Source organism: Triturus cristatus, chromosome 7 (assembly GCF_964204655.1).
Source record: "Triturus cristatus chromosome 7, aTriCri1.1, whole genome shotgun sequence".
NCBI lineage: Eukaryota > Metazoa > Chordata > Amphibia > Caudata > Salamandridae > Triturus > Triturus cristatus.
The window spans coordinates 219,019,516-219,040,345 of NC_140590.1; the positions used below are offsets into that span (position 1 = coordinate 219,019,516).

The following is a 20,830-nucleotide window of genomic DNA, read 5'->3' on the forward strand; positions in this document are numbered from 1 at the left end:
AGGCATCAGGCATCAGGCATCTGGCATGTAAGCCAGTTTTCTGGTTTTCTTCCATGTCAGTTGTGCTCTGGTGTGCTTGAGGTGGGAAATTATATTTATCATGCACCCAATCTCTAGCCTACTGAAAAAAAAGTTGCACACACCACCCTGCCGACTTTTTTAGCAGTTTATGTGTTGTCATTTCTTATACTCTATTGCAGATATATCCTAGATAACCAAGCTCTGGGGCCTTTTAAAATGTCAGGACCTGTTAGACCTGGCACCTTGGCGTGGGTCTCCCTTCCATTTTTTGCTGTTGCCTCATGTGTTCTTGCTGGTGTTAGATACTTTGGGCACTATGCCACTGCTGTCCAGTGCCACAGTGAAAGTGCTCCTATTGTAAATTGATGTATGGATTAGTGATTCCATGATTGGCTGGTTTTGTTTACCTGTCAGACCCTAGTACAGTGCGCCAGGAGTGCCCAGGGTGGGTAATCCAAATACTGCTGGTGGGCTTGCAGCATTGGTTGTGGCACCCACAGAAGCAGCCTGTAAAAGTGTGTCTAAGGCTTGCCATTGCAGAGTCTGTGTGCAGTCTGGTACTACCATGCTGACTGGGTAAGTGCACCCACTTGCCAGTCCCTAAACCTTCCCTTTTCTTCATATCAGACACCCCTATGGTAGGCCCAAGGGCAGGGTGCATTGTAAGTATAAGGTAGGACAAGCCCTGATGTGTGTGGCATGTCCTAATAGTGAATTACAGCCATTTTCGTTTTTCACTATTGCAAGGCTACCTGTTCCCCATAGGCCAGAATGGGCAGTTTGATTATTACATCTTATAATCCTAACTGACTCAGGGAACACGGTAGAAATTCGAGTTTAGTATGCCTGAACTCAAAATGATAAAATACATCTTTTAGTGAAGTTGGTTTTAGCATTCAGTGTTTGAAAATACCACTTTTAGAAAGTAGGTATTTTCTTGTCTAACCATCCAAACCTGCCTCTGCTAGGTTGTGTATTCCTTCTCTGGAGTTTGAGTGAAAGGGGCTGGGGAAATCCCAGGAGACAGGGTGAGTCAGCACAAGGCTGAATAGAGACATCTGCATCTAGATGGGTGGGAGGAGTTGCACCTGGGACCTGAAGAGGGCTGTGCCTTCCCTCCACAATGCTGGCTCCACCTCATGTGGTGCGTCTGATGTCTCTGCCCTGCACTCTGAAAGGAAAGAAGGATTCATGTAAACAAAGTGCTCCAAGATTGACCAGAACTGGTTTGGACTAGGCAAAGGCCTCTCCGCCTTCAGAGAACAAAGAGAATATGAGTATAAAAGGGGGACCCAGACCCCAAGACTTTAGATCACTTTGGGAAACAAGAAGAAACCTTTGCTGAGGAGTGGAACCAGAAGAAACTGAGGAGAGACTATCCCTAAGCTGAAGTGCTGCTTTGGGGATTGGCCTGCAGTGGTTGCCTGACTGCCAAAGAAAGGACTTTGTGTGCACTTTATCCAACTTGTGAAGGATCTCCAAGGGCTTGAAAAAGAGATTGCCTCCTGCTGAAGTCTCAGGGGCAACAGACTTCGCCCACCAGCTCCCCAAGAGTTATTTGGAAGTGCCTGCTGTTTTGCGAGGCTTTCTGAGGGGCTGCCTGTCGCAAGGAGCTGGAAGCGCGACTCACAAACAAGAAGCGTGTCGCAGAACTGCTGCTTCCGCTTCACAACACGAAGTGCCTCGCATCGCCGGAGAAGAGGATCAACGTCGCAGCAGATGCCGCCGCACCACCGGGAAGCGTGTTGCAGAAGAATCGTTGAGTCATTGCAGGTTCACCGAAGCGCCTTGCATCGCCAGGGGAGAGAATTGACATCGCAGCAGATGCCACCGCATCACTGGGAAGCGTGTCGCAGGGCCTGTCGCGGCTCATCGCCGGAGAAGAGGATCAACGTCGCTGCAGATGCTGCCGCATCTCCGGGAAGCGTGTTACAGGGCCCGTCGCGGCTCTTCGCCAGAGAAGAGGATCGACGTCACAGCAGACACCGCCACATCTCCGGGAAGAGTGTCGTAGGGCCTGTCGCGGCTCGCATCAATGTGGAAGCAACTTGCATCACCAGGGGAGAGGTTCAACGTCGCAGCAGACGCGCCGCATCACTGGGAAGCGTGTGGCAGGGCCTGTCGCGGCTCGCATTGTGTGGAAGCATCTCGCATCGCTGGAGAAGAGGATCGACGTCGCAGCAGACGCTGCCGTATCACCGGGAAGCGTGTCGCATCAAGAGGAAAGTGCCATCTTTGTTTCTTTGCACCAGATCTTCAACGCATCACAGTCCTTACAACACTTTTGTTGTCTTGTGTTGCGCATCTTAAGGTACATTGAACCCTGAGTGTCGCATTTACCATCTTAAGAGAACTAAGCTAATTCTACCATTTTAACAGTATTGTGGATTTTTGTCGTTTGTGGTCTTGTGTTAAATCTATGTAAAAGATACTTATTTTTATAATACAACCTGTTTGGTGTCCATCTGTAGCGTTGTCACTTGATTACTGTATGTGCTCACAAATGCTTTACACACTGCCTCTGAGATAAGCCTGTCTGCTCGTGCCAAGCTACCAAGGGGGCGAGCAGGAGTTATTTTAGGAGTGTACCCCCTTACCCTGAGTAGACACAAAGGTCCCTATTTGTCACAGGTACCTACCTATGCCAGCTAGAAACCCCCAAATCTAACAGGACCCCATATGCTTCTGTCCACCAGCGCCTAATTTGAGCTGATGTTTGCATATGAGGGCCACCGGTACTCACTTCTGAGGACTGCTGCTTATGTACATAAAGGGGAAAGAGAGGACGAGAAAGATAGCAATGCCTTCTCAAAGTGAGAAAGCAGGAACCTGCAAGAGTGAGATAAAGAGGCGGGGAGTGTCTGGTAGTGAATGACACAACTCCAAATGGATTTTGAACTATACAGCCTTGGTATTCAGTCCATCGACATACAATTGCACTCGCTGCTGGCTTCTGAGCAGAGATTGGGCACCGGCACTCTTATTTTACAAATTAAGCACTGCAGCCCCCAGTCCCTAACATCAATCTAGGGCATGCCTTATTAAAATCATGCCGGCCCCTGCCATAACTCTTTAGATTGTTTTTTAAAATCCAATGTGAAAATTGCAACAACAAAAAATCTGGGAGACTAGGCAGTAAAGCAGAGTTCATGCAAGCAGGTATTAGGCTTGGAGGCTCTTTCGTGAAACTGCAAATGCTCTTTCTGAGTAAAGAATTTGAAGCTAGACTTCTTACATCTTTGTCTGATACATGATGCAGGCTCATCGCAGTCACTTCAACGAAAGTCCAACAAGTTGAGTTTTCAATGTAAGAATATTATTCACCTAATACTGCCCATTGCGCAGTCCTGGAACCTCAACATTTGGAGAAAATCTTGACTTCTGGTAGCAAAATTACTGGAGTCCCCTGACTATACAAATATAGCACCAATCACTGCACAGCACATAGCTCTGCTTATAGCCAGAGGACAAAATGCATTGAAATTGTCTAGATCAGCGAGCTTCAGCAACATCCTGCAATGCATGTCTTCACCTATTACTGGAGATTAACCTCATGAGACAGTATTTGTACAAAGTATTCCTCCTTTATGTATTTGAGATGCTACATCGATGTTAATATGACACAACTCAGTTGTGGTTACATACTTACTGCAGGTTGGCATTACCCAAGATACAGCATTCCTTTGGGAATGGTCCCTGTGGATATCCTCACAGGGAGGGAAGAGAGAATGATGCTACAGAGGGACTTCAGAAAGAGATTATACAAATGAGGAGCTACTCAGTGAAAATATGACAGATTACGTAGAACCAACAATTTTCCTTTCGGTGGAATATTTGTCACCTTCAGGGCTGCTAAGCGTTCCCCATCCAGACACCAGGCAGTCAGTTCCTTCGGGTACACAGCTTGTGGGCAGAGGGAGTGCACGTACATATTCATTGTAGACAGCAGGTGTCGCGAGTTTGAGTAGCATGATGTCATTCTCATAGGTCTGCCGATTAAACCCGCTATGAGGGATCGCCTTCTCGACATATGTGAACTGTTCAGTCTCATCATAGTTTTTGAGGTTATGTTCTCCAAGGCGGATCTGAAGGCTTCTAAAAGAAAATTAAACAATAATTTTACTTCTTTAGCTTCAAGAAAGGAGGAGAATTCGCAGACAGCATGAGAGCCTTCACTCTCTGGTGATATCAGTCACGAGCTCAGTGAATGTTAAATTCTACCACTAGACACGCCCTCTTCATACAGGAACAAGTACTTTGGTGGCCTGTGTCTGAGGTCTAAACTTCAGCTGATAGTGCATTCACCACTGCTTAAGAAAGTCATACATTTCAAACCTCATTGTAGTAATAAAGCCAGAGTAGACCTGTGCATATCTCACAGTTGAATAACACTGTGTGTATATTACTGCTAGGCTTCTTGACTATGATTCTTAAACTCAACCCCCTCTGTGTCTAACTCTCACTTGGAGTACATTTATAGATTGTATCTCTCCTTTTGTGTAGTTATCTTGTAAGTAGGTTGTACATCAAATACTCGATCCACCAATGTGCAAGGGTACCTGCATTGGTGCTAGGCTGCCACAATGGTGCCAGTGCAGGGAGAAAGGACAGGAATGGCACAATCCTGCCTTTTCTCTGATGCAGCGCAGTGCAGCAAGGTAACTTGCTGCGCTGTCCTGCACCTCTATTTTCTTAAAAATTCATCTACATTCTTACAATCGGTGAATGAACCCTCAACTTCATCTTCTCTAAAACGAACAACTTCCCCAAACAGATAAACTCTATGCATGGTCCATCTCTCCAAATTACCTTGTTGTACTGCTCTATCACAACAATAGACAACACTTGGAAGAGACACTTCCAACTCTACGGCAACCATCAAGTGCATCTTCTCCAATGAAAAATCCAAGTCATAAAACAATTATCATAAGGCTGGCTTGACAGCAAATAATAAACCAGACTGGTTACTCATCAGAGCTGACCATGTGCCCAAATTCTTGCAGGTTGACCATGATGGAGCGTCAGTCGGATACATCAAGCAGATCATCCCAGTCAAAGGGTTTTCATTCTGACTTAAACCCTGAAATGGAAGTTGAAATCCTGTAGAGAGTCAAGCTTGCAGGCAGTATCTGAAAAGGTCTATTCAAAGCCGAATAGTTGCTTAGTTCAGCTGAATTCATTGGTTTGGCATGAAAAGCTCCAAGCGGGAGAAATTCAGATTTCAAGCCCACTAATGTCCTTGTGCCAGGCCTTTGTCTGACCAAGATTTCTACATTTTGGCAAAGAAAAAATCAGAAAACAGGGGGAGGAAGAGGTTTCTAATAGGTTCACCCTCCTTGTACAGTAATGAACACAAAAAAAATGGGATGCTGGAAATTGGAACCTAGCTAAGGGAGAAAAAACAGACTTCCGATCAGGTAGAGTGGAAAAGTCTACTGGTTGGAAAGAAAACTTTCTTTCTATAGTACCCTCACTCACCAGGGTTTCCCCTTGGTGACATGCTTGATCATAGGGGTCGTCTCAATCCACTGCGGATTGAGGCAAGCTACGACTTGCGGAGTTACGTAGGAGCACTTATGTGTAATAAATGTGTAGTGCAGTGATGTGGAGTGGAGAAAAATGATTTAAAAATACCTACCTAGTGGGCAAATGACTGGAATCAAGCTATCCTGGCTGAAGAGAGGTGAAACCCTGAAACCAGTCCAGGGATGCTTGTTTCCAGTCCAGGGAGGGCCTGGCCTGGCAGTTCGGTCTGAACTGTTCCCAGGAGGCACAGGGTCAAGACTGATTTGCATATGGCTGGGTCCAAACTGGGGTGGTGTAGTGGGGAAAAGAATGATGGATTTAACCCAGATCTTTTGACTGGGGAGAATGTTTGCATTGTCAGCATTCCGTCCATCATTTGTTTGCTGTAACACCTACTGTGCGTGCACTAGTAATACATATGATTAACCGAATGGTACATAGTAACTGTAGGAAGATAAAACAGAGCACTGTTAGAGTAAACACTTGCCTCCCAGAATACTGGTAGGCATCATAATTATAGCCGTCATACTGATGAGTATAAATTCTCCTCTATGGTGTGTGTAGTTTTACAACTACCTTGTGTTCCGTCGTGCTGTAAGGAATGAAAACAAATAATTTGTCTCTCCGATGGAAATTGTGATTTAGTGCTGTTTATAAAACATAAACCACGTGATATATAACACCACATAACGAACATGTACAATTAAAGTTACATACTTATTATGATGCCCAAATGTGCCCCATGGTCTGGAGGGGTTGAGGGGCTCACTGTTACACTCTGCAATAGTAATGGTTATAAATGTGTAGTTCTTAATAAGGCCCTGTAAAAGACGAAAACGGGGGTTGCCCGATACCTCAATGCGGTCAAAAAAATGCCAGTTGTTGACTTCGCTGTAAAGAAAAAAGTCAATGGCACTTACTTTGTCAGAGCGCACCTCGGCAATACACCTACTTGTTCCCCTGGAGTTCACGGGTGCTTCTAGATATACTTCCACATTGGCCCAGTCATTGTGGTATTGACTAGGGCGGCGCAGAATCAAAAAGGGGCGTTGGAGGTCGCAAAACCGGTGGCCATATTGGACGTATAGATTCCAAAGTAGTTACTAAATACCGATCAAACATAAATTCCATTGGGAAACTTAATGCCATCGTAGGAGGTTATAAATGACGGAATGGCTTAAGGTATATTACCGCCTATATGGAGAGCGGGGCTCAGGTCTCATAGTGATTGTTTTGGGGTACGAAGATGAATACGCGTTCCTGCACAGTTAATAAGACACATATTTCACACGTGATTGCGAGAAAGGTGCACCAACTAATAAATAAATGTCGCTCTGTTGGAAAGGTGAAACATTAGAAGGAAATTTTAACGAACACCTAAGCTCATCTTTATTCATGATTGAAAATCATTACTGGAAAAACGGCGACTGCCACCATAGTCAAATGTCTAGAACTGTAGGTATGATGTCAATGCTACATCAGGTTGAATTTATCTAACTGAAGATTGTCACAGGTGATATTGTGTTTATTTGGTAAATTGACCCCAAGGGATGTTGTTGTTTAACCTCTTCAATGCCCGTGACGAGCTGGTCTCGTCATGGGCCGCGGTTGCGCTGTGCCCATGACGAGACCAGCTTGTCATAAACCCCGCCCGCTAATGAAACGGCCGGCACAGGGCGGGGAAAGGGGTGGGCACTGAAGGGGTTAAGCCTTGGGTGTCAGTGCGAAGTTTGAACACCAAGCATTGTTCTTTCTCGATCAATCTATTTCTAGGTTGTCTACATGTTTCAGGTGCTCCAACACTACCCATCTGAGAATTACCTTTTGGCTTAGTCATTTATATGGAGAACTCCCTAACCAATGAGAAAAAAGGTTCCTAGGGGCTACCCTTCCCACAGTGCAGTATTCCGAGGAAAATCCAAAATTGCATCACTTTTTAGGTTTCGCCTAGGCAGCCCATGCGCTGTCTCGGGAAGAGATGCTGTATACAGTTTGATTGACTGCAATACAAAATCCTGCATTTTGATTGGTTTTGGGTGTCTTAGTCCCGCCTCCTGACTGGCATGGCGTAATTTTTCTTCTTCCGAGGCTATCAGCCCCTTTACTAATAAAACCGTTTTTTTTCCTGTCTGTCCCCGTTCCCTCCCACAGTCTGTAACTTTTTTTTACCACAAACACCCCCCCCCCCCGGCCCCTCCCGTTCGTGCCTTCTTTCATGGCGGCACTCTATTGAAAATGCAATAGGTCTCGGGTAAATCCGAGTCCTATTGCATTTTCAATGCTTTTTTGTCCCGTGATTGGTTAGTGAGTTTGCACTATATTTTGCCTGGCCTGTCCTAATGACATGCGCAATACAAACAGCTGTCTTACTGCCATATATTCTACGCATGCGCCAAAAGTCAGCATGCTCCTGGATTCCCTGGCTCACCCGGAAGCTGCATCTCTAATCGCTGGAGGGGAAAAGGTAGCTGCCAAGGATTATGTAAAAAAGTAATAGAGAGCTGATTGGTGTTGCCAAACATTTTTACAGACATCGACAGTACATTAAGAGGAGAGCACACAGCTCCGCTCTCCAAAGTGTTATACAGCGATATCAATGCAGCAGTAATATCTCACGGTATTACACAGACTTGCCTCCTCAATTAATGAGCATTTGTTTGCAGCTCTTATTGTGTTTTGGTTAATGGTATCAAATTAATCAAAACCACCTATTATGGTAATGGAATGCCTTTGGGGTCTGAATGTACCTAGGGGGAGGAGAGTGGCGTACTCCGGAATGTCACATTTCAGATTAAATGGCCAGAAAGGACTATTCGTCCTGCAGGCCAGCGCGCGCCGGGCATTAGCAAGGCTGCACCAGTCGTGGCATCTCGGAGAGGACAAAGCTGAAACATGGAGCACAGTAAGCAGTAATTAAACCAGCGGTCGAAGTGGGCGGGATTGGCAGGGCACGGCGTGCCCCTACTTCTTTCATGTAATACAGTCCATTCCCCTACTTAAGTGGTTCCGAAACTTTTTTGACCCGTGGCTCCCTTGACCTAATTGGCGGTTGGCCGTGGCTCCCCACCATTTTTTTACTGGTGGGTGGGGTCTTGTAAGCCCGACCTCTGGAGTACTTCCTTTTGTCTCCCTTAAGTTAATTGGGATGCAATGAAGGTATTATAATCATATTTGTAACAAAATAAAAAGATAACAGTTGTTTAATAAAAACATGTTAAGTGAGAAACAATACAAGGTTAATAGCAAAATATGTTTCCATGCAACAAGGCAGCAGATGCAACAGAGAGCACACACATGCTGCTGTGATGCAAACTGTGTGCCTGGTCCCAAACCCTTATTTATGCCAGCTGCTGCTTTCAGTAGCTTTTGGTACTGAGACCCACTCTGAGAAAATGGAACAATGGGTTTGGTCTGTCGTAATCAGTATCACCATCATTATTTTTACACTAAAAAGCGGGGTCCATGGAACTCCTTAAAATAAAGAAATCGTGATAATAAGGCTTATGATTTCTTTTACGAGCTCCGTGGAGCCCGCCTTTTCAGTGGAAAAATAATGCTGGTGATACTACTATTATTTAAAATGCCATGCCGATCTTCTGCCCAACCTCAGTTTTTTACTTGAACTAGTCTTGATTGGCGCCATGTTGTTTCTAAACACAAAGTCAGAGCATTGCATGCCAAAAAAACATCAAAATGGCTTCCTCCTTTGGAAAATTCCAGCCTTCGTGGAAGCATCAGGGGCCCACTGACTGCTGGAGGACATGACGGGTGAGGACAGTCTGAATACCCCCACCACATTTACGGTTCCATTCCCACCCTCCCTCTCACTCCTGGAGGGGGCTTGAGCCATCTGCAACATCCTGGTGGGCCTTACTACTGGTCGAGAGGGCCCATGCCTACCCCACCGAAATTGAGTGAATAGATGTGTGGGATAGATACACTGCAAAGGAACATCATTTGGTAAAACCACGTGCTTACCACACAGCAGTCAGCACCGAAACAGGGCATCAGGGCCAAGTACAGAACGCTTGCATCAGTGCAAAAGCAGGGCCAATCTATTGCGCTATTTTTGCTGTTTGTGCAATACTAGAGCGAGAAGTCTATGATTCTTCTCCATGACCCAGAACGATAGTCGCACAAGAGAAAATTGAGACAGCAGATAACACAACCATCTCCAACACTTGCTACGCTTATAAGCCTTTTTTCTTTGTGAATCATACAGATTTTAACACAGAAATGCAGACTAATAAACAAAATAACATCCTTAATAAGGAGCCTTCGGGCACTGTGCGTGGCACCTGTCATAAAGCAACAATGGGAGCGCAGCAGAACATCTTTGAGTCGCAGATGAACTGGAGTCATGAATGGAGAGCATGTTCATCGAAGTATTTATTTTATTTTTTTGCATATTTATATAGCGCTAACTCGACCCGAACGTATTGGAGCACTGTACAAGAGCACCGTATTTACATTACACATTCAGGCACGGGGAGATTAAGTGATTTTCCAGAATCACAGGATGTGGACACGACCCGAGGCTCGAACCCTGGTTTTAAGCACCAAAGTCGGCAGTCTAGCCGATGGACCACATCCTCTCTCCAAGTATTCCTGCACGGAGGCACCCCGAGACATGGTGGCCCCTGGATCGGCCACAATCAGTTTACCAGTCACTAGTTTCCCCAGGGAATGTCAAACTCGCCCTTCTTGGGGCCACTGCTCTCAAAGAAAAGACTTTTTTCTGAATGTGTTCGGGAACTGCCATAACCTCCGAGAGGTGATAAACGTCCCCTGCCTGAGGGATGCACGCCGGAGACACAAGTCTAAAACACTTCCAAAGCTTCCGTTTCTAGAATTACACTTAGCACCCTGCAGAGATGGGCAAGCAGAAGCCTCCATAGGGGAAAAGTATGAGGGACGTGTCTGTCCCACAGTGTTTAGTTCTCCAGGTCAGAGAGGGAGAAGTGAAAGATCAGAGAGGGAAGAGAGAAGTAAACAACAGCTGAGGTCACGGGGGGTTGCTAAATTAGATAGCTACTGGTCAAATAAGTTTAACGAGAAGAAGAGGAACAAGGGAGAGACCAGAGAGCGCGTGGAGAAGAGAAGGAAAAAAGGAACGCATCATTTGAGAATAAGGGAGCTGAGATGTGGTGGAAAACAAAAGAAGAACAAATGAGAGAACACATGGTGAGGACAGAAAAAGGCTTTCAGAGAAACAAGAGAGCAAAAATCCCACATTTACAAGAAAGTGCGTATCGGGGGCGCGGCACTACAAGCCCTTGCTTACTTACCGATTTCCTGGTGAAGAGGGTCCCATGAGGCACGGCACAGCACGGGGGTCAGCAACAACGATCCTCCAACGCTCCAAGCTTGCTATGGCAGTAATGCTTACACTGCGCATCTTAAAGCACATACGATGCGTGCATACGTACGCAAGTATGCGTATGGTGGCAGCTCGCTCTTGGCCAAAACCATTCTGAAGGTGGCATTTCTAAACCCCCGGCATGTTACGCTGCGGCTGCAATTTCCATGACCCACATCCTGCGCGGCAACGCGGCGCCCCTGGCTTCTCATCACGGCACACCAGGGTGCCGCGGCGCACACTTTGAGAACCACTGCCCTACTTTATTATTTTAGATATGCGTCCTAGGACGGCCGAAATAGCCCGGCCGTTCGTGGCTGTTAAAGGACGGGCGGGCACTGAAGGAAAAGGACTGTCGTTTCCTTCTTGCCCAGAGAAGTCAAAGGACAGTGTCCACTTCTCCTGCTCCACCGCCAGCAGCCGCCCCCCTCTCTTTCTCTTATTCTCTACCTTTTTGTCATGCTTCAGGTCACTTGTGGAAAACCGTGACTTTTCTTTCCTCTGCTTTCCTTCATTCGTTCCCCTGCGAAATGGATCAAAAAAAGAGGAAACACTTTTGCTGCAAATGTCTTTTTCTGACATTTTTCTATGCAGCCTCGGGAGGAGAGAAAACAAGGTTTGACGTTTGAGCAATAAATACATAAATAAATAAAGCAAGAGAGAGTGGTCGCAAATTGGCCTGATTGATTATATTCACCCCCAAACACATTGGCAGCACTTTACAGCGTTTGCCAATGAAGCGCTACTTTTCCTTTCTCATCTTTCTCTAAACAGCATTTTTCCCCAAGTGGGGAAGTTCACCATTCATGGACGTACTGCAATACCTGCTTGATGAGTGAATTGGGAAACATTTAGTGTGATCCTTATCAGTTGTTTTCCCTATTTTAGTTCATTAAATGTGTACCGCAGCTCTGTGTCCAGGGATGTGGTATTTTTAAACCATACTGCCTATGTCTTGTAAGGATATAAGCAATGGACATTGAAACGGGTCCCTTCCAAGCCCTTTAGTCATGTGCTTAACATTTCAGGCAAAAACGCTCATTGATTTCTGAATAATGAGTGTAAAAGTGTTAAGTTGTATTCCCTATAAGTGTTTGCTTTTTCCAGAATGTTGTTACTTTTTTCAGCCAGTGTATTACTCTTGTCAAGAGTATATTTTGAATTGAATCTCATCTAGATGTTTATAGAGGGGCACAATTTGGTAGTAGTTAAAGGCAGTGCGATTTTCTCTAAGTGGGGCAGTATGGTGTCCAGTGGGGGAGAGGATGTGGCACTTCTTTGGCCAGAGATGCAGAATTTGGAACTGGGGAACCAGGTTCAGCCTTTATGACCAGTACGGTACAAAAGGGGGTGGTGATGGACGGAGCAAACACTCACACCCAGTCAACAGATCTGGGTTTGATCCCTCACCGATGTTTAGCCCACTCTGCCACCCCAGTTCAGACATTGCCATATGCAAATCAGTCTGACCCTGTGCCTCATGGGAACAGTCCAGCCCGAACTGCCAAGCCATGCCTTCCCTGGACCGGAAACAAGCTTCCTAGGACCGGTTTCTGGTATTTCAACCGTCTTCAGCCAGTCTTGCTTGAATCCAGTGGCAAAGTGAGCAAGGGACTCACGTCTGAGCATACCCTGCCAACTTATGGCAAACAAAGCGGTACAAAAGGGGGTGGTGATGGACGGAGCATCAGAACCAATCAAACACTCACACCCAGTCAACAGATCTGGGTTTGATCCATCACCGTTCTTTAGCCCACTCTGCCACCCCAGGTCAGACATGGCCATAGGCAAATCAGTCTGACCCTGTGCCTCATGGGAACAGTCCAGCCCTAACTGCCAAGCCATGCCTTCCCTGGACCGGAAACAAGCTTCCTAGGACCGGTTTCTGGGATTTCAGCCGTCTTCAGCCAGGCTTGCTTGAATCCAGTGGCAAAGTGAGCAAGGGACTCACGTCTGAGCATACCCTGCCAACTTATGGCGAACAAAGCAAAACCAAAGGAAATGATGGACGGAGTGTTGAACATTGCAAGCACTCACCCACAGTCAACTGATCTGGGTTTAATCCATCACCGTTCTTTAGCCCACTCTGCCACCCCAGTTCAGACATGGCCATATGCAAATCAGTCTGACCCTGTGCCTCATGGGAACAGTCCAGCCCGAACTACCAAGCCATGTCTTCCCTGGACCGGAAACAAGCTTCCTAGGACCGGTTTCTGGCATTTCAGCCGTCTTCAGCCAGGCTTGCTTGAATCCAGTGGCAAAGTGAGCAAGGGACTCACGTCTGAGCATACCCTGCCAACTTGTTCGCCATAAGTTGGCAGGGTATGCTCAGACGTATAAAATGAATTTCGTTGCGTGCACTGCATCCCCAAATGCGATGCAGTGCACGCAACGAAATTTGTTTTATTAATTTATATGTTAACTTACCTGTAAACCTACGTAACCCATAGTTTACTACCCCCCATCCTGCCCCTCCCCCTCCCCATGTAACCGCCCTGCAGGTACTCCTACTACCGACCGCGGCTGTTTAAATATACATCTTTGTTTTTTTATGGATTATTTTAGCACAGTGAAGTATGTATGTGTTATGTGTACATTTTGGTCGAAAAGCAAAAATGTCAGTAAGCAATTAAAAACTTTTGTTTCAGGAGACTACCTGCACTTTTTTAATAACAATTTAATACTTTTAATTCGAGAGTACCGGCACTTCTCAGAAACAAGCAACTTCTATTATTCCATTTCAAGCACTGTTTTACGCACTCCAAGAGAAAGTGCATGTTTTAGTTGCTCTCTCCCACGTGTAATGCTCCCCCCCCCCGAAATACTTGCTATTCTCTCCTCCACTGCATGTTTTGTGTTTATTCCGCAGCAGGAATGCGGTGCTTGTTGCAATTGCTCGTTTTGAAATCCCTTGATATTTTACAGAAGCATTTAGTCTGTTGCACAGATCAACAGGTAGCAATAAATAATCATGGGTTGATCTAAAAATCACGTTTACAAACATAGCCTGAAGGCAAAACCATAACAAGGCATTGGCAAAGCCAAAAGGTCTGGTTTAAAAATGTTATTTCATGCACACTTACTTGGTTGCATATATGTGTAACGTGTCACTAATTCGGTTTCAGATTAAATATTTAAAGCGTGCTTCTGTGAAGAAAACAATTATTGCTTTCTGAATACAATGCCTGCATGAGATAAAAAGTGATTGTTTGGTAACCTTTTCAGATGTGAGGGAGTCATTCATGTATTCCAACGCAAAAACTTGAAGGGGCAGAAAGCTAGATCAAATAGCCAATTGCATGAGGCGAGAGAAATACTCCTTTAGGTAAAGCCAAAGCCTACTACGTAGATTTAAAAAAAAAATAGCAACAAAATCCTGCTGTAAGTGGCCACACTACCCAGACTATTTTCTCTGGTATTTAAGTTGGGCATGGTTTCAGACACATTTCTGTGATATTTAAGATTCCCGCACACCCCACAATGGCATTTCAGGTGGTCACCCACACAGTTACCTTCGTTTTTTTCAGTTGGATAGGCTTACGTCATTCTGCTTGTGTATTTACGGTGGGCATGCTTCCAGGCAGACTGCTTTTGTTTATAAGGTGACCCAAACACTCAGGCATCCTGCTCTCAGTTTTACGGTGGCCACTTGAGGTTCTTTAATTTTGACTCCATTTTACATTCACCGCCATTTTGTGTTGCCTTTACACAGGCTGCTCGATTCACGAAGTGTCTCTGCCCCTTGGACTGCAACGTGTCAAAAACCCCCTCCGTCCTTGTCTTGAAACCCATCTCAACACCAGACGGCCTAAACTAATCCTTGTCTGGACTACCTAATCTCTATATCAACTATCTGTTAGCCTTTAGTATTCTTCTTGTGCCGTATCTTATCTTTTGGCCTTCGCTATTCTCTCCCTGTGTTTTCCTATTCCACAACCTTTCCTTTGAAGCACACAAACATGTTCTGCCATTGCTGATTGACCTATGGGTGCTGTCATTGATTGACTTATGGGATTGGGCAAAAACACGACTCAAGGGGGATGTTCTGGTTACATGATGCCTTGTTTTGAATGTTTTCCTTTTGGCTAATATTTGGCAGATTTTGTATATCCATATTGGCATTTTGCATGCTTGCATGAGCCAGGACTGCCCCTTTCTTTTATGCTGAGTTTCTAACCCTCACATATATAAGACCCCAGTGTACTGTACTCTTTGGACTGCCTTATTTAGTTGCTGCGGCTTCTGGGTGACGTAGTCACGCTCATTTTGAGTTTAATAAAGATGTTCTTTTATATTTCAGTTTCTGTGCCAACTTCTTTTTTTGTTAGTTTAATCCTGAGAAGGAGTTTTGAGTTTCTTCAATTGGTGCCGTAACCCGGGATCATCAGGAGTGGCTATCTGAGGGAGCGATCTTGTCAGGAGACTGAAATCTACTGAGGAGGACAGGACAGGACTCTACTAAGAAGGTACTCTGTGCACGGAGATTCTGGGGATTCTTTGTCTCTGCAGCCCAGCATATTTCTGATCTTCCTGATTTTGATCCTCCACATGATATCACTCCTGACTGAGAACTTCTTTTTTGGTGTGAGTATTCTTAAAACAGACCGTTAGGTCATTCAGAACTTGGCAGTTAGAATTTGGACAACCTTTTGATTGGTAAGAGTAAGGTAGTTTAGTAACGCTTACTGTAGCTTTGGAATTTTGGACTTTGTGTTGGCCAACTTTGGATTTGTATTGGATTGATATGCAAATTGCAATTTGTGTAGGCAGGTAATGAGGAGATTTTTCTCTATCTGATTTTGTTGAACGGTGCAACGTACGGAGAGTACCTTAAGCACTACTTAATTATAAATACTTGCATATTCTGCAGTATTTTTTGGCATGCCTGTTTCAAGCTCACATCGAAGAATGTGTTGCTTTTTCTTTGGAGGTACCATAGTGTAATAAAGTAAATTAGCCGGCTCCCCTAGAGGGAATACCTAAATAGGTTTAGGTTTAAAAACATTCTTCCTTGGTGATTCTGTATCCCCAGGGAATTAAAATATGGACATAATACATACAAGGATCCTTTGTTCTGCGCAATCTAACGAATGGAGTGTATTTTGGCTTCTTGGACATATAGCAGTCTGTTGGGCTGTTTTTGAAGTCCTTTGGAACACTATTGAGAAGCGTTTCTTGTAAATATGACTTACAACTAGTATTTACAAATGGTTTGGTTTAAGTACAGTCTGTGGGCTGTCCTTTGTTTCTGTCCTAAGTGTCGATTTGTGGGTTAAATGTGTGTTTCTGTGGGTTAAATATATGTGTCCTGAGTGTTTGACCCCTTTCTGTTTATGTCTGAAATGAGCTCAATGTGTGTTTGTGGTTTTTCTTGATGTTTTCAGTCTGTTAAGCAAAATGTCAGTTAATTAATATTAAGTAGAAATTAAATAAAAATCCAGAAATGAACAATGTGATATGCTAAATAGCTATATGTTGCTATATAATTTATAGAGTAAGCAACTATGCACATGTAAAAACTGTTAAATGCTTAAAAGAAAAAAAATCACATTCACTAGGAATACAATGGCCTCAAAAACGAAATTGTGAGTTTTGTCGAAAAATAAACTTATAGTATTATTTACTTACATACATTGTATTAGATATTAACAGGCAAACACTTCAGCTGAAGTAAATTTTAAACGCGACACGCATTGATATGCCCTTAGTTTGAAAAAGACTGACACCGTACTCATGTTACAACACTGAGAGAAAAGCTTTTATTGTCGCTAAGCAAGCAGCTCTAATAGACAGGAATGTTTACTTAGCCAGGACTTCGCCCTCAGTTAAACACGGGTGAAACTTTGCATTTCAAAATGTTGTTTTAAAAAGGTTCCAAAACTAAGGTTCATTATTTTGTATTACAGGAAGACATTTCAATTAAGGGTTTTCCTCTCTTTAAGCATTTTTGTAAGCATATTCTTGGTTCTGTTGCTAAATAATAATTGTCCTTTTAAAAAAATATATATAAAAGTGGCGCAAAAATGTGTCATGTTTCAAGTTACGCTTCTGTGCTTAAACTTAGAAATGAATGCATCTAAAATGATAGGCAAGGAATGCAGCTTGCTTTTATATGTAAAATTATCAAAAATGATTGGATTTATCAAAAATAATTATTAATTATGAAAAATAATTATTAAAAATAAGGGCTTCTAAATTCGTTTTTTACTATTTATAAAGCTTAATACTCATACTGTGATCTCCTAGCATTATAATGTAATTTAAGTTGTGTTGTACTGCATAGTGAGGACATTTGTATATGGAATTTCACTTGGCGCAGGCTTAAAAAACTCATTTTTTTAAAGGATTTGCAAGAGATATGTCTAATATCCAATATCTGCAATCTGTAAAGAACATTCAGAGGATGATTAATATGCAATTATAGGATATTTATTTTTAAGTGCCCCAAATATCAAAAGTCGAAAATTGGGTAAAATAGACTATTTAAAAGCATTCTTGCCCTTTACAATAGCTTTAAAGTGCCTTAGGCTTCAGTAAATGCATACATTTAGGTATAATACAAATTTGCAAGTTGTTCCTATTTGGGGTTGCTTTTAATGGCTCAGTGAGCCAATGTGCCCGGTGCAGAGGTTTGAGTTTAATATCAGGGTTGAAGGTTCTAACTCTAGCTGGACCTACTGAGACGTTCATTCATTTAAGGTTGATGAACTGAGTACCGTTGCATAGGGTAGTAACAAACATTTGTTCTAAAGCTAGTATGTTATGTTATTATGTTCTATGAGTTATTCACCATAAATGTTTTAATAATTTAAGAATAGAAACAAATTGTAGCCTCTAACAGAAGTAATATATATAACGTGTTTTTTAATAGGGTTAATTATTGCAGGTTAAAAAGAGTTAGGAAGGTTTTTTTGTCTTTGACAGCTTCAGGGTGAGGAGAGAGAGACATGTGAGGCAGATTTTGACCTCGAGGTCAGTAAGGTAGGAGTTAGGAGTGAGTGTAAACAGATGGAGAAATCACTGCTTAGAAAGCTTCTCTGACATGAAAATGTGTAACGCTTGCAGCAGGTGAGCTTTGGAAAGAGGTGGGTGCCAGGAGTGCTCGCAGTGGTTGGCTAACAGCCCAGAAAGTTCCGTGCTGAGGTGCAATTTTTAGCTTTTCTGATAAGATAGGATGGCCGAGAATCGAAACTTGCGGAGCCCTGTCTGTTCCCATATTGTTCAAGACAAATTAAAAAAGGGTGCTGTGAAGAAAATGATACATTCATATTTCTGCTTTTAAAAAATAATGTCCACGTAGTTGCCTTCATTTAAAAAATAAAAATAAAAAAATGTGGCATTAGCCTTAGACAAAAAGTAAGATGAAGCTCTTTCTTAGAATTTTGTGGACTCTAGGTAAAAACGATCAGCAAATTAAGATTCATTTTTCACAGGAGGAATTGTGGCGCAAGGGAACACAGAGTGTCTGTGAAACTGTTTTCCTTTTAGACAGTTAAAATTAAGGTGGCTTAACATGCTCACATGTTTTAGTCATTGCAAAATTGACAAGATGGTTACAGTTAAGTACCACTAGGTTTGTATTTTCTATTTTGTGTTTTGTTAATGTGTGTTATGTTTTGTCTCCTGATTAAAAGTTACAGTTGATATTTGTGTGTGTTATGTGAAGTGTCTCTCTTTTGTGTGTTGTGTATTTTTTTTTTTTTGCTTCTGCCCACAGATCATTCATGGATTGTTCTGGGTGGTTCTAGGGCTGATAAGACTACAGTTGGACACGTGAGTTGGTTTGACGAAGACGTCATAGTTGTGAAGGGATAATGGTGAAATGAGCGACCTGAATGGCTATAGGCAGGAAATCAGGGTGAGAGAAGACTAGAACGGATTGAGAATGTTACAGTAGGTGTGGAGGAGTAGTGAAAAAGAAGGGGTCAACAGCAAACGTAACAGCGATGGTCCATATCATGAGGTGGTGGATCCATATGTATCTGTGGGACTTAATAAATGTGCAAATTGCAAGAAGGAGTGTGCTGTCAGCTGTGTGTTGAAACAGATGTGTTGTTGCATAACTTCTTTGTTTTTGTGCATTTTGTCTTTCTATGAATTGTTCCTGCTGGTCCTGTGTGTCAGAAGCGACACAGTAAGTTATATTTGACAGCCGGTCACCACTAACTGGTCACCAGCGTTAGGAAAGTAAAAAGAAAGTGTAATTTTCATTTTAAGCCCGACAAATTAAGCCAGCCCGAATATTGGGTTTTGGGCTGCAGGTTCATTGTGCATAAAATGCATGACATAGTGTTGTGCGTCACCGCTCATTTACACATGATATTGAAATTTGTCTATGCTTTCTGTGCTTGGAATACAGCAAGTATACCTGATGGCTTGGCATGTGTGTTTTTATTTTATGCACGTTTTTTGTTTTTGCGTTGTTTTTACACTTTTGCTTTTGATACTATTACAAGCTCCCCTGTGTTGTGAGGGGATGGTCATGACGATGCCCATCGCTACACAACAGTTGGTTGGACTTGTTCTGGTTACTAAATTCCACAGATAATGATATTTCATGCTGTGAACATGAGAGACAACACTTCACCAGTGGATGTCTATTTGGCTATAATGGTATTGAAGGAAAATAAAAAGAGATATACAGGATCAAAGTGTGTCACCTGCAGTTAGTCACGTTACTGCCCCCTTCCCTTAAGGAACAGGCAGCCCTAGATTTATGTATCTTGATTGGACGTAAGGATAAATTATAGATCTGTGGCTCTTGTACATGGTGACCTAATTTCTATATTACATTAGTCAGTTTTGTTCTGCTTCCTAAGTAGTGTATGGCTTTGTTCCTTAAAGGAAACCAGGTTTCATTTTTCCCTGAAGAAGGAACTGGAACATTAGCTGAGATTACCGTATATGGTGTAGGGGCCAGCAGTAGAGTTAAAATGTGTGTACTATTTTGACTTTTTCTCCCCAGATTGATGTTGCATTGTGCCTAGTTATTGGGGATTTTAGCTATGTCCTAGTCCCATTTCTCTTTTTTGAATTCCTTTCACCAGTCAGCCCTTTTATTATTATTGGTGTATTGTTCAGGTTCACATTTCCAGACTGTAGTAATGTACCCCCATACCCCCATATTATGTATCAATTCCCTTTTTGTATGACCAGACTGGTTTTTAAGAATTTTCTTTAGGCCTACTTCGATGTTTTCCAGTCTGACTGTAAGGGTAGTGATGGACTGGTTAACTGACTCAATACTATAGTAAGTCAAATTTTCCACCTCAATAGGAGATACCTTACATTTATTTTTTTGAACATGACAAATTTTCAATGACTATTTTAATTTGGATTTTTACCCTTTTTTCCTGCTTCTTTAATTTTCGGTGGGATCAGATGTGTTCTAAATCATGGAAATACTAGGACTCTCTAGTTCTTGTCTTTTGTTTCCACATTTTGATTATTAGCCTTTGTATTGCATAGTGCACCTGATGCACAATTATTAAAGGGAGGTATCTACATGTCCCTGATAATCTGTATCATGAGATTTCTCTTGTGAGGTGTTCTAGATAAGGAATTTAGGAACACCTAGACGTAATCATTAAAAAATATATATATGTTTACCCCATTAGGCAATGCCACCATGTGATAGAATTCCCATGTAATTATCTACCCTCAGATGGCAGAGGATAATGAAGGGTACCCAAATTGAAGAGACTAGAAGTATTGCCTTTGAGAATGACAGTGTATTCTAGACCAGAGTTGTCCCATGGCGTATGGTCACTCCCTCGCAGATTGCAGCCCACCTGCTTGCAGTCCCATTGTTAAATACAATGAACTGTTTTTGTACTAAATTGAAGGAAACTAACAACTGTGTCACATTTCCTACGTCACAAGATTCTGCTGGTATCAAGTCATAATATCCTGCAGAACATTGAT

General features: G+C 43.1%; 1 protein-coding gene across 1 annotated transcript in view; it reads right to left on the reverse strand.

Annotated features, from left to right (window-relative positions):
* The window catches only part of LOC146809260 (trypsin-like), a 110,539-nt gene that overhangs the window by 79,467 nt on the left and 10,242 nt on the right, over positions 1–20,830 (reverse strand). Inside the window, exon 3 of the mRNA XM_085616082.1 lies at positions 3,863–4,116. Coding sequence (XP_085472208.1) covers positions 3,863–4,116 — 254 coding nt within the window. The remainder of the gene's footprint in view (positions 1–3,862; positions 4,117–20,830) is intronic.